General features: G+C 44.4%; 1 protein-coding gene across 1 annotated transcript in view; it reads left to right on the forward strand.

The window, feature by feature from the left end:
• CPO (carboxypeptidase O) overlaps positions 1-14,176 on the forward strand; it is a 268,545-nt gene that overhangs the window by 184,640 nt on the left and 69,729 nt on the right. The window contains exon 10 of the mRNA XM_040441046.1: positions 1,627-1,829. Coding sequence (XP_040296980.1) covers positions 1,627-1,829 — 203 coding nt within the window. The remainder of the gene's footprint in view (positions 1-1,626; positions 1,830-14,176) is intronic.

Genomic DNA, 14,176 nt, shown 5'->3' on the forward strand with positions numbered 1-14,176 from the left:
CAGGGGTAAGGGTGGAGCGCAGTGGTCACTTCCCTCCCCCCTGTGTGTGTGTGTACGCGACCGTTACAGCGTGCAGATGAGCTCACACCTGCCTGCTGCCATTCCTGAGCAAGCTCTGCACTGGTGGCACTCCGATCCCGCAGCTGAATCCTCTTTAGGAGACGATCCTGGCGCTTGCTGGACTTTCTTGGATGCCCTGAAGCCTTCTTAACAAAAATTGAACATCTTTCCTTGAAGTTCTTGATGATCCTATAAATTGTTGATTGAGGTGCAATCTTAGTAGCCACAATATCCTTGTCTGTGAAGCCATTTTTATGCAATGCAATGATGGCTGCACGCGTTTCTTTGCAGGTCACCATAGTTAACAATGGAAGAACAATGATTTCAAGCATCACCCTCCTTTTAACATGTCAAGTCTGCTATTTTAACCCAATCAGGCTGACATAATGATCTCCAGCCTTGTGCTCGTCAACATTCTCACCTGAGTTAACAAGACGATTACTGAAATGATCTCAGCAGGTCCTTTAATGACAGCAATGAAATGCAGTGGAAAGTATTTTTTGGGATTAAGTTAATTTTCATGGCAAAGAAGGACTATGCAATTCATCTGATCACTCTTCATAACATTCTGGAGTATATGCAAATTGCTATTATAAAAACTTAAGCAGCAACTTTTCCAATTTCCAATATTTATGTAATTCTCAAAACTTTTGGCCACAACTGTATATACAGTGGTCCCTCAAGATACAATATTAATTGGTTCCAGGATGATGAAACCATTGTAAGTTGAGTAATTGGTTCCAAAGCCCCAAAATGTCATCCAAGATAAGAGAAAATTAAGATTTAAGAAAAATAAGCAGATAACTAAGACAGATAAAACAAGTCCTTCCATATAATATATTATATACATGTATACAGCTATTATACCAGAGAAGTGGCCTTAATTGGTTGGATCTGAGTCTGAGACATTGTATGTTGAGTCTGGTTTCAACTTAAGATGGGTCAGAAAAGACCATTGTATGTTGAAAATATTGTACCCTGAGGCCACTGTATCTTGAGGGATCAGCAGTGTGTGTGTGTGTGTGTGTATATATATATATATATATATATATATATATATATATATATAATTTTTAATATGCTCTCTCCCCTGTAGTTCCACTGTAGTATAATGCCTTCCTGTAGTGGTAATATGTATAATGCTCTCACCCCCTCCTCCTCCAATAATGCCAACATGTAGCCTGAGTTCCCATGTCCCGTCACAGGCGGTCACAATGACATCATCACAATTTCCTGCACCAGGTCATAGGTGGTGCAGTGGCATGGTTATAACTTCCTGAGTTAGAAAGCAGACACTTGTGACCACGTCATCGAGGAGCCTGTAAGTCGGGTCAAGAGATCGAGGTGATGTCATTGTGACCTCATGTGCCATTCTATTGCCCCATAGGTTCCTGTTCCCCACTGTAAAGGGTCGTCCCCTCAGAGGCAGGTCAGTCATCACCTGAGGCAAGATGCTCTTTTTCCTTATGGCAGATGTGGCTATCTATCTATATCCATGTGGCACTGGTATCATATCCATCTATATCTATGTAACCACTCTCTATTTCTCCTCTATTTATATTTCAGATTTTGGATCATCTACAAATTGTTCAAGCAATTCATACTGTGGAGTTTCACCTGTTTCAGAACCAGAAACCAAGGCAGTAGTTGATTTTGTGGAGATAAGAAAATCAGAAATGATTTGCTTTCTGACAATGCACTCCTACAGTCAATACATCTTAACAGCATATGGCTATTCTAAGGATCTTCCAAAGAGCTATAATGAAACGGTAATTAAACCTTTGTCTCACTGTAATTGAATAGTAATTAAGCTTTTTCAATGCATGCAGCCTCTCAGAGCTTGGAGTGGCAGAATGAACTTGCTCCTGCTCTTAGCTAAGTAGCAGTATTCATTTACTAGTCTGAGAAATGATCACAGCTACTGTCTTTAACTTATGTTAGCTTGAACCTTAACTTAGCCTTTTCTATAAAATGCTAAATTTATACTTGAACTTATGAAGTAAAACTCATATGTAGCAAGGAAACTGTCAGAACTGTTCAACCATTTAAAACAATGGAAGATTCATCATCAGGGTGTGTAGTGGTGCAGTTTTTGTATAGTGCACCGTAACTGAAAACTTTCCCCTGTGTGTTATCCTTGCTCAAGTGTGTTATAACTACATTGCTTGATAAGGAGCTCATGAACGAGAAGATTACTGCATGTGGACCCTTACCAGCCCTTGATTTATATAAACTAAAAGTCAATGGTACAAGTGCAACCAGTGGCGTACATAGAGAAGTCAGGGCCCCATAACAAGGATCAAACCAGGCCCCCACAGAGAACAGAAGGGTATCTTCCTAAACCCTTTTCAATGACCCTTGGGCCATTTTTTTACTGCCTCATTTGCTCAATTGTTCCTTTAAAGGGTAGAGTCCTGGCCAAGTTTTCACCTCTAGTAGAAGAGGAGATAATCCCAACTAAGACCGGGCCCCCTCTTGCCCTGGGCCCGATAGCAGTCGCATGGTCTGCCGCTATGGTAGTTACGCCCCTGAGTGCAACCCTATTATGATACTAATCATATATTCATACCACATTGATTATCTTGTGACAATGAATGAAAATGAGCTCTTAGCAAGCTCTTCCACTAATGCCACCAGATGTAAGGCAGCTATCCTATAAATCAATGTTTGACCGTTTAAATAGGCCTTGAGACATAACTCGAATATTGTCTCAAGGCCTATTTAAAGGGTTGAACATTGACTTATAGGATAGCTGCCTTACATCTGGTGGCATTAGAGGCAGAGCTTGTTAAGAGCTCATTTGCATCCCTTTCTTTCCAGAATTCTGGAGGAGCATGTATGGCCTATACGTCTCCTCACACCAATTAAGGCGCTCTCTCACTAAGAAGAGATAGTACCCCCCAAATCTTGTCACAATGACCCCTGTATGCAGGTCAAGAAGCAACTGTGAGAACTGTACATGGAACAACTGATTGGTTCAATATTGGAAAAGGAGTACGACAAGGCTGCATATTATCATCCTAGTTATTTAACTTATATGCAGAATATATCATAAAAAATTCTGGACGGGATAAAGCAAAACCTGGAATTAGAATTGCTGGAAGAAATATCAACAACCTCAGATATGCAGATGATACAACTCATGGCAGAAAGCAAAGAAGAATTAAGGAGCCTCTTGATGAGAGTGAAAGAGGAGAGTGCAAAAGTTGGCCTAAGTCTCAACATTAAAAAAACTAAGATCATGGCATCAGGATCCATCCCCTTCTGGCAAATAGAGGGGGAAGAAATGGAAGCAGTATTAGATTTTGTTATCTTGGGCTCAAAGATCACTGCAGATGGTGACTGCAGCCATGAAATTAAAAGACGTTTGCTTCTTGGAAGGAAAGCAATGACAAACCTGGACAGTGCAATTAAAAGCAGAGATGTCACCTTGCCAACAAAAGTTCATATGGTCAAAGCCATGGTTTTTCCTGTAGTAATGTGTGGTTGTGAGAGCTGGACCATAAGGAAAGCTGAGCGTAGAAGAATCAGCGCCTTCGAACTGTGGTGCTAGAGTAGACTTCTGAGAGTTCCAAGAAAAGCAAGAAGAACCAATCAATCAATCCTTGAAGAAATTAACCCCGATTGTTCATTGGAAGGAGCAATACTGAAGCTGGAGCTGAAATACTTTGGGCACATAATGAGAAGGCAGGAGTCATTGGAGAAGACCCTGATGCTAGGAAAGATCGAAGGCAAAAGGAGAAGGGGACTGCAGAGAATGAGATGGCTGGACAGTATCATGGAAGGAGCAAACATGAGCTTAGGCAAGCTTCGAGAGACAGTGAAAGATAGAGGGGCCTGGTGTGCTGTGGTCCATGGGGTCGCAAAGAGTCGAGCACGACTGAATTGCGACTGAATAACAACAAGAGGTGGAATTACACTCATTGACCAAAAAAATAACTCGCCCAGATAGAAATGTCAGTGTTGGGCTTCCGACTGGCATTTTTTAGCAGGATAATGCTCGCCCAGAACAGCAAGACTTCCTTGGTTTGCCCAGTGCCAGATTTTGAAGGGAACCTGTCATCAACTTTATGCTAACCTCACTGAAGGCAGCATATAATAGTGACAGAAATGCTGATTTCAGTGGTGTGTCACTCATGAGCTAAAAGTAAATGGTTTATGAGAACCAACATCATAATCATTGCAGCACAGGCCTTGAAAAGAGTCAAATCTACCTGAGAAGAGTCATGGTTATTCATAATCTCCTGCACTTCCCGCCCATCTGCTGATGATTGGCAGTTCTCTCCTAGAGAGAAAGGGAGAAAACAAGGTAGAAGACTGTCAGTCATCAGGTGGGCAGGGAGAGCAGGAATTTATGAATAAGCATGACTCTTCTCAGGTGGCCATGACTCTTTTCCAGGCCCGGTCTGGCATGATTGTGATGTTGGTTCTCGGCAATCACTTGCTTTTAACTTTTAAATGACATACCTCTGAAATCAACTCGCCTGTCTCTGCTTTATTCTGCTGTTAGTATTGGTAGCATAAAGTTGATGACAGGTTCCCTTTAATGTGATGGCTGATCAATATATATTCACAAGTAGTGATGGACGAACATCGGCCGGGACGTTTCGCGAAAGCGATCGCACGAACGCGATCAAATGTTTGCGAACCATAACTTCGGGGCAGGCCCTATTCATTTTAATGGCAGGCGAACCTGAAAAACTCTCAGCTCATATTTGCAGCTACCAAATACTTACTAGAAGTGCACAAATCGTCCCACAATATGGACAGTGACATACCAGAGGGGAATCAATTGCTAAAATTCCCACAAAAAATATGTATTTTAATCAGGGGCGATTTTTATGCGTCTTAAAGGGAAACCCTCAAAGATGTGCCCTGCTGGAGCCTAGAATAGTTTTATTTTAGGCCACGGGAGTACAGGCCCCAAACATTAGGCATTCATTGGACAGAAAACATCAAGTGATTATGAGGCTGTAGGTATATTAGACGGTCAATGGATATCAATTTTACTGCAGGCCAGTGGACTACAGGCCCCAAAAAACATTCATTCACCTTACAGAAAAGAACAAGTGATTATGTGGCTGGAGGTATATTAGACGGTCAATGGATATCAATTTTACTGCAGGCCAGTCAGTACAAATACAGGTCAAATACATATGTTTAAAAGAGCTAAAAATATAAAATTGGATTCAAAACATGGCTAACGAAATCCCCCCTCTTGAAAAAAAACCCTAATGATAATAGTTGAAATTTGATAACATGTGGTCGCCACTGGTGTTGAATTCTTCTGAGGCCCCAACAATTATTCATTCACTGTACAGAAATGGACATTTAGGTATGTGGCTGAAGGTAGATTACACAGTCATTGGATATCAATTTTACAGCAGGCCAGTGGACTACAGGCCCCAAAAATTATGCACTCAACGTACAGAAAAAAACAAGTATGTATGTGGCTGGAGGTAGATTACAAGGTCATTGAAAATCAATTTTACAGCAGGCCAGTGGACTACTGGCCCCATTCACAGTACAGAAAATAATTATTTGTTCCAATAGCATTTGTAGCTGCGGTAATGGAGCAGAACCGCAAACAAATGTTACACTACCCAACTGCACTATATAGAAAGTATATTATTGGTATATAACACCCCTGCTTCAATCAGTTTTTTGGAGGGGGGCAACTGGTATATCACACTATACAAACCTACAGCGGAACAAAAGAGTCGTAAACGGCAATGTATACAAAAATAAGAATACATTTTATTGAATACGTATTAAGGCCGATTCATTGGCCTGCATTTGTGGGAGGGGCGCCCTGCCCTATATCTAGCACGCACCTCTCTCCAGGGGACGGACGGCAGCAGTGTTCAGCAGTGTTCCTGTTCCGGCCGTCGGCGTCAGCGTTTCCCAGGCAACAGTACGTCACTTCCGGCCAGCACGTCACTTCCGGCCAGCGCGTCCTCCCGCACTCCGGCGTCCCGGTCCTCCTCGTGCGGCGGGTAAGTTAACTACTGCCTTGTCGTATGTCGCCTCGATTAAGTCCGGTCGGTGGGGTCGGTCTCTCTAAGGTAGGAGAGGGACATCCCCACACCGGAACGGCCGTCTGGCAGCACGCCCTGCTCCCACGTGACTGGCTCGTAGGTAGCAGGAGACAGCGGCGCTCCGTCCTCGTTCATGCATTTTCAGCGTTTAGCTACATTGTGGAGTCTTGGGGAGTTTCGGTGAAAGGAGGGAGTAGAAACAAGAGGTTGTGAGCAGGGAAGTAAGGGGGGGGGGTTTTATACAGCTGAGTAGTGGGCCTCTTAATAGTACTTTGGCGGCAGGCCACGTGTGGCTGCCGGAGGCATGTCCATGGGTGCACAGTGGATACTTTTTCAGCCTCAATTATACTTCGTTTGAGCTAATGGTGGTTGGAAAACTGGCACTGAGGAGCTACACGCAGATAGTTTCTTCTTGGGGGTCAAAGTCTGGCACGGGCCGCCGTGCTATCAGTTAGGTAGGGGGTAATGCCGTGCAATGTGATGGTGAGGAGTTGGTGGAGGTAGCCCCACAGTAACAGGCGCCCCTAGGCCTGGCTAGCAGGGTCGCACCAGACCCTTCACATTGCATGGCATGCTTCTCCCATTGCCTCTGTCTGATGGTGTGCAGATTTTCTCATTTGCCTATACACCTGTCGTTTTGATTGCTGCATAGGTAGTTGTGTGTTTATTTGGGCGTCGGCCCGTCAGCCATTCAGCCAACTCCACGGCACCGCGGCAATCCGACTTTCGTGTCTCGTCGCCCAGCTTCGGGCCGCTTAACCACCTCCGGACCGCTGTACGCACAGACGCGTCCTGGAGGTGGTTGTTTAATTCCTCCTGGACGCGCCGGCGCGTCCTCTCGCGAGACGCGAGATTTCGGTCACAGCCGGCCCGCGCATGCGCATCGCGGGCCGGCAAAAGTTCGAGGAGTATTTCATCAGCAACCTGCCAGCCAATGATCGTCGCTGGCAGGTTGCTGATTTTTAAAAAATCGAATCACAAGCCAGATAACAGATCATATTAGTAAATATGATCTGTTATATGGCTTCTCTGCTCCTCTGCTGGTCCTTTTCGTCGGTTGGATCCAGCAGAGAAGCAGACATCACTGTGAGTACACACCAAACACTGCCCTTCGCCCCTGATCACCATCCATCACCCCCATCATCCAAATTAACCCCTTGATCGCCCCCTGTCAATCACTTAGTGAAAGACAAAAAGTGATCAGTGTAAACTGACACTTTTTTTTTTCACTAGTATTGGCTGTTAGGTTTTAGGGATAGTTTAGGCCCCTTGGTTAGGTAGTTAGCGTCAGTTAGCGCCCACCCCACCGCACCGCAGTCACTTTTATTCGCTGTTTAGCGTATCGCTAATCAGCATTTGTACTTTTATAGTATCTGTAAGTGATCAAAACTGATCACGGTCAGATCTATAATAGTATTAGTGTCACTTTAGTTCGCCCTCCACCCAAAACGCAGTGTTTGCCCGATCAGGCCTGATCGGTCGCCCACACGTGCGTTCACCCACGCCCGCCCCACCGCAGTGACAAAAAATTATTATTTTTTGATCACTGCACATTCACTTTACACGCTCTGCGGCGATAAAAAAATCAGTTTTGATATTTTTTATCAACCGCAGCGGCCTCCGGTACTTCGCTAGCCTCCCCTTTGTAAGACAGGCTTGCTTTTTTTCTTGGGTAGTCTCAGGGAATACCCCTAAATTTAGTAGTCCAAATGTCAAACAGGGGGTATTCTTCTGAAGAGGCCTACAGGATTCTGACCCAGTCGGATGAGGAGTGGGAACCCTCATCTGACGAATCTAGCGGGTCAGAATATGAACCTGTAGAAAGCAGTGGCTCTCTGACCCAAAGTTCGGACGAGGAGGTTGAGGTCCCTGGCAGCACCAGGCGTACCCGGCCCCGTGTCGCTAGACCACAGGTTACGCAGGATCCGTTTCAAGAGCAGCAGAGTGGGGCTGTCGCTGCCGGATCACGTGGTGAGGCATACACCAGCAGCGCAGCCCTTCCTGGACCTAGTACCAGCACTGCCGTACAACATGGTGAAGTAGCGAGCACCAGAAGGGCAGTTGAAGCTGGTACGGTGGCACGTGCACTAGTTACCCCGTCGCAGCCACCGCACAGACAGGCCCGTAGAGCCCCTAGAATCCCTGAGGTGCTGGCAAATCCTGATTGGCAGTCACCAACTTCAGCCGCACCAGTAGTTCCCCCTTTCACCGCCCAGTCTGGAGTTCGGGTTGAGACGGCTCAGATCAGTACAGCCCTGGGATTTTTTGAGCTGTTCTTGACTGCGGAGCTCTTGGACTTAGTCGTGGCAGAGACCAACCAATATGCCACACAATTTATAACCGCAAACCCGGGAAGCTTTTATGCCCAGCCTTTCCGGTGGAAACCAGTCCAAGTTTCCGAACTTAAAATTTTTCTGGGCCTTCTCCTCAACATGGGCCTGACAAAAAAGCATGAATTGCGGTCATATTGGTCAACGCACCCAATTCATCACATGCCCATGTTCTCTGCTGCTATGTCCAGGACACGATTTGAGGCCATCCTGCGTTTCCTGCACTTTAGCGACAACACCACCTCCCGTCCCAGAGGCCACCCAGCTTTTGACCGGCTCCACAAAATTCGGCCCCTCATAGACCATTTCAACCAGAAATTTGCAGATTTGTATACCCCTGAGCAAAACATCTGCGTAGACGAGTCCCTAATACATTTTACCGGGCGCCTTGGCTTCAAACAATACATCCCAAGCAAGCGTGCCCGGTATGGGGTCAAATTGTATAAGCTCTGTGAAAGGGCCACAGGCTATACCCACAAATTTCGGATCTATGAGGGAAAAGATCAGACCCTGGAGCCGGTCGGTTGCCCTGACTACCTGGGGAGCAGTGGGAAGACAGTCTGGGACTTTGTGTCACCCTTATTCGGCAAGGGGTACCATCTTTATGTGGACAATTTTTACACAAGTGTGGCCCTCTTTAGGCATTTGTTTCTAGAACGGATTTGCGCCTGTGGCACCGCGCGAACTAGTCGCGTGGGCTTCCCCCAACGGCTTGTAACCACCCGTCTTGCAAGGGGGGAGAGGGCTGCCTTGTGTAACGAAGAACTGCTCGCGGTGAAATGGAGAGACAAGCGTGACGTTTACATGCTCTCCTCCATTCACGCAGACACGACAATACAAATTCAAAGGGCAACCCGTGTCATTGAAAAGCCCCTCTCAGTCCACGACTATAATGCGCTCATGGGAGGGGTGGACTTCAATGACCAGATGTTGGCTCCCTATTTAGTTTCCCGCAGAACCAGACGCTGGTATAAGAAGGTGTCTGTATATTTAATTCAATTGGCGCTCTACAATAGTTTTGTTCTCTACAGTAAGGCTGGGAGAACACGATCCTTCCTCAAATTCCAGGAAGAGATCATCGAGAACCTCCTTTACCCAGGAGGTTCCGTGGCCCCATCCACCAGTGTAGTTAGCCGTCTACACGAGCGACATTTCCCCAGTGTCGTTGCTGGTACCTCAACCCAACCGCCACCCAGAAAAAAATGTCGTGTCTGTAGCAGGAGTGGAATAAGGCGTGACACCCGCTATTTCTGTCCTGACTGTCCGGACCACCCTGCCCTATGCTTAGGAGAGTGTTTCCGGAAGTACTTCACACAGGTACACCTAGCATAGGGATCACATCTCACCAGGACAGGCACACAGGGCTATTAGGGCCCTTTCTCTCACAGCTGCTGCAAACCTCTCCTTTCACCTGGGATAAAGTGCATAACGTACTTCGCCACATCTTTGGGCGATTTGCGCTTTGCACATTGTCCCATGGGGAAGGAGAGGTTTGTTCTATAAAGGTAAAAAAAACAAAACAAAAAAAAAATTACCGGTAAGTAAAAAAGTTAAAAAAGTTAAAAAAAAGTTAATATGTTCTGTTCTAAAGTTAATAAAGTTATTGCTTTGCGGCCTGGTTTTTTCTTTTTTGTTTTGTTTTTTTTACCTTCCAGGTGGACCATCCGATCGACCAGCTGCAGCACTGATGTGCATTCGGACAGAAGCATTGCGCTGCTGTCAGATTACACGCAAGTCGGTGTATGCGGCGCTGCAAGACGAGATTTCTCCTCTGCAGTAAAAGATATGTTTGCCGAGGCATATGAGCTGAGGAGGTGGCGGTGTTCATATACTTTGGCAAACACTTTGTATATATAAAAAAAAAATCCCGGCAATGATTTATTCATCCACATCGATTGATGTGAATGGAGAAATCTGGTTTGCCAGGGCATACGAGCTGAAGTGGGTATGGATGTTGGGCGGAGCTCCTATGTCCTGGCAGACGCCTTTCCCCTCCTTTTTCTTTTTTTGGCAGAGATTTTTTCATCCACATTGATCGATGCGAATGAAGAAATCTGTGCCGTTCATTTTTTTCTTTCAGCCCAGAGGCTGAACGGAAAAAAAAAATCTCGTTACCCGTATGCTCAATATAAGGAGAATAGCAGAAACTCCTAATGCTGGCCATACATGTAATGATTGCGGAGACCCTCAAATGCCAGGGCAGTACAAACACCCCACAAATAACACCATTTTGGAAAGAAGACACCCCCAGGTATTCCGTGAGGGGCATATTGAGTCCATGAAAGATTGAAATTTTTGTCCCAAGTTAGCGGAAAGGGAGACTTTGTGAGAACAAAATCAAAAAAATCAATTTCCGCTAACTTGTGCCAAAAATTTTTTTTTTCAATGAACTCGCCATGCCCCTCATTGAATACCTTGGGGTGTCTTCTTTCCAAAATGGGGTCACATGTGGGGTATTTATACTGCCCTGGCATTTTAGGGGCCCCAAAGCGTAAGAAGAATGCTGGTATCCAAATGTCTAAAAATGCCCTCCTAAAAGGAATTTGGGCCCCTTTGCCCACCTAGGCTGCAAAAAAGTGTCACACATCTGGTATCTCCGTACTCAGGAGAAGTTTAGGAATGTGTTTTGGGGTGTCTTTTTACATATACCCATGCTGGGTGAGAGAAATATCTTGGTCAAATGCAAACTTTGTATAACAAAAATGGGAAAAGTTGTCTTTGCCAAGATATTTCTCTCACCCAGCATGGGTATATGTAAAATGACACCGCAAAACACATTCCCCACCTTCTCCTGAGTACGGAGATACCAGATGTGTGACACTTTTTTGCAGCCTAGGTGGGCAAAGGGGCCCACATTCCAAAGAGCACCTTTCGGATTTCACAGGTCATTTACCTACTTACCACACATTAGGGCCCCTGTAAAATGCCAGGGCAGTATAACTACCCCACAAGTGACCCCATTTTGGAAAGAAGACACCCCAAGGTATTCCGTGAGGGGCATGGCAAGTTCCTAGAATTTTTAATTTTTAGTCACAAGTTAGTGGAAAATGATGATTTTTTTTTTTTTTTTTTTTTCATACAAAGTCTCATATTCCACTAACTTGTGACAAAAAATAAAAACTTCCATAAACTCACTATGCCCATCAGCGAATACCTTGGGGTCTCTTCTTTCCAAAATGGGGTCACTTGTGGGGTAGTTATACTGCCCTGGCATTCTAGGGGCCCAAATGTGTGGTAAGGAGTTTGAAATCAAATTCTGTAAAAAATGACCTGTGAAATCCGAAAGGTGCTCTTTGGAATATGGGCCCCTTTGCCTACCTAGGCTGCAAAAAAGTGTCACACATCTGGTATCTCCGTACTCAGGAGAAGGTGGGGAATGTGTTTTGGGGTGTCATTTTACATATACCCATGCTGGGTGAGAGAAATATCTTGGCAAAAGACAACTTTTCCCATTTTTTTATACAAAGTTGGCATTTGACCAAGATATTTATCTCACCCAGCATGGGTATATGTAAAAAGACACCCCAAAACACATTCCTCAACTTCTCCTGAGTACGGAGATACCAGATGTGTGACACTTTTTTGCAGCCTAGGTGGGCAAAGGGGCCCACATTCCAAAGAACACCTTTCGGATTTCACAGGTCATTTTTTACTGAATTTGATTTCAAACTCCTTACCACACATTTGGGCCCCTAGAATGCCAGGGCAGTATAACTACCCCACAAGTGACCCCATTTTGGAAAGAAGAGACCCCAAGGTATTCGCTGATGGGCATAGTGAGTTCATGGAAGTTTTTATTTTTTGTCACAAGTTAGTGGAATATGAGACTTTGTATGAAAAAAAAAAATAAAATCATCATTTTCCACTAACTTGTGACAAAAAATAAAAAATTCTAGGAACTCGCCATGCCCCTCACGGAATACCTTGGGGTGTCTTCTTTCCAAAATGGGGTCACTTGTGGGGTAGTTATACTGCCCTGGCATTCTAGGGGCCCAAATGTGTGGTAAGGAGTTTGAAATCAAATTCAGTAAAAAATGACCTGTGAAATCCGAAAGGTGCTCTTTGGAATATGGGCCCCTTTGCCCACCTAGGCTGCAAAAAAGTGTCACACATCTGGTATCTCCGTACTCAGGAGAAGTTGAGGAATGTGTTTTGGGGTGTCTTTTTACATATACCCATGCTGGGTGAGATAAATATCTTGGTCAAATGCCAACTTTGTATAAAAAAATGGGAAAAGTTGTCTTTTGCCAAGATATTTATCTCACCCAGCATGGGTATATATAAAATGACACCCCAAAACACATTCCCCACCTTCTCCTGAGTACGGAGATACCAGATGTGTGACACTTTTTTGCAGCCTAGGTGGGCAAAGGGGCCCATATTCCAAAGAGCACCTTTCGGATTTCACAGGTCATTTTTTACAGAATTTGATTTCAAACTCCTTACCACACATTTGGGCCCCTAGAATGCCAGGGCAGTATAACTACCCCACAAGTGACCCCATTTTGGAAAGAAGAGACCCCAAGGTATTCGCTGATGGGCATAGTGAGTTCATAGAACTTTTTATTTTTTGTCACAAGTTAGTGGAATATGAGACTTTGTAAGAAAAAAAAAAAAAAAAAAAATCATCATTTTCCGCTAACTTGTGACAAAAAATAAAAAGTTCTATGAACTCACTATGCCCATCAGCGAATACCTTAGGGTGTGTACTTGCCGAAATGGGGTCATTTGTGGGGTGTTTGTACTGTCTGGGCATTGTAGAACCTCAGGAAACACGACAGGTGCTCAGAAAGTCAGAGCTGCTTCAAAAAGCGGAAATTCACATTTTTGTACCATAGTTTGTAAACGCTATAACTTTTACCCAAACCATTTTTTTTTACCCAAACATTTTTTTTTATCAAAGACATGTAGAACAATAAATTTAGAGCAAAATTTATATATGGATCTCGTTTTTTTTGCAAAATTTTACAACTGAAAGTGAAAAATGTCATTTTTTTGCAAAAAAATCGTTAAATTTCGATTAATAACAAAAAAAGTAAAAATGTCAGCAGCAATGAAATACCACCAAATGAAAGCTCTATTAGTGAGAAGAAAAGGAGGTAAAATTCATTTGGGTGGTAAGTTGCATGACCGAGCAATAAACGGTGAAAGTAGTGTAGGTCAGAAGTGTAAAAAGTGGCCTGGTCTTTCAGGGTGTTTAAGCACTGGGGGCTGAGGTGGTTAAACGCAGGTGCAAGCACCTTTACAAAAAAAAGAGAAAAAAATATATAAAAATAAAAAATTAAAAAAATAGATAATACATTTAGATATATATACTTATTCTGCTTAATTCGTGCGAACAGGTCTATTTCCACGGTTGATTCCTTCTGTTCTTCTCACATCAACATCGTGTCCGGTTCGGTAAGGTCCTCCTTCTTTGACTCCAATTGTTTCACTGTCACACGTCTCCTCTTTCTCCGTACATCCGCTGTCAGGTGGTCACCAGGGTTAGCTACCTTTGCATGACGGTTTTTTGCAGTGCCGGTGGTGGTGTCTAAACACGGGTGTTAGTCAAATTTGTGCCAAACGGTGTTAGTGACGGTCCGTCGTTTTGCTTGCTTTTCAGTCTGCTCATGTCTCACGTGTCAGATATCGTGGATGCTTCGGGCGAAGACTTGGGTTCCAGGGCATCGGAATCCGGCAGTATTCCATCTCTGCATAATTGGACTGTGCCCAAACTCATGTCTGAACTAAGCAAGAGAGGCATTC

This window comes from Bufo bufo, chromosome 7 (genome assembly GCF_905171765.1).
Source record: "Bufo bufo chromosome 7, aBufBuf1.1, whole genome shotgun sequence".
Classification (NCBI taxonomy): Eukaryota; Metazoa; Chordata; class Amphibia; order Anura; family Bufonidae; genus Bufo; species Bufo bufo.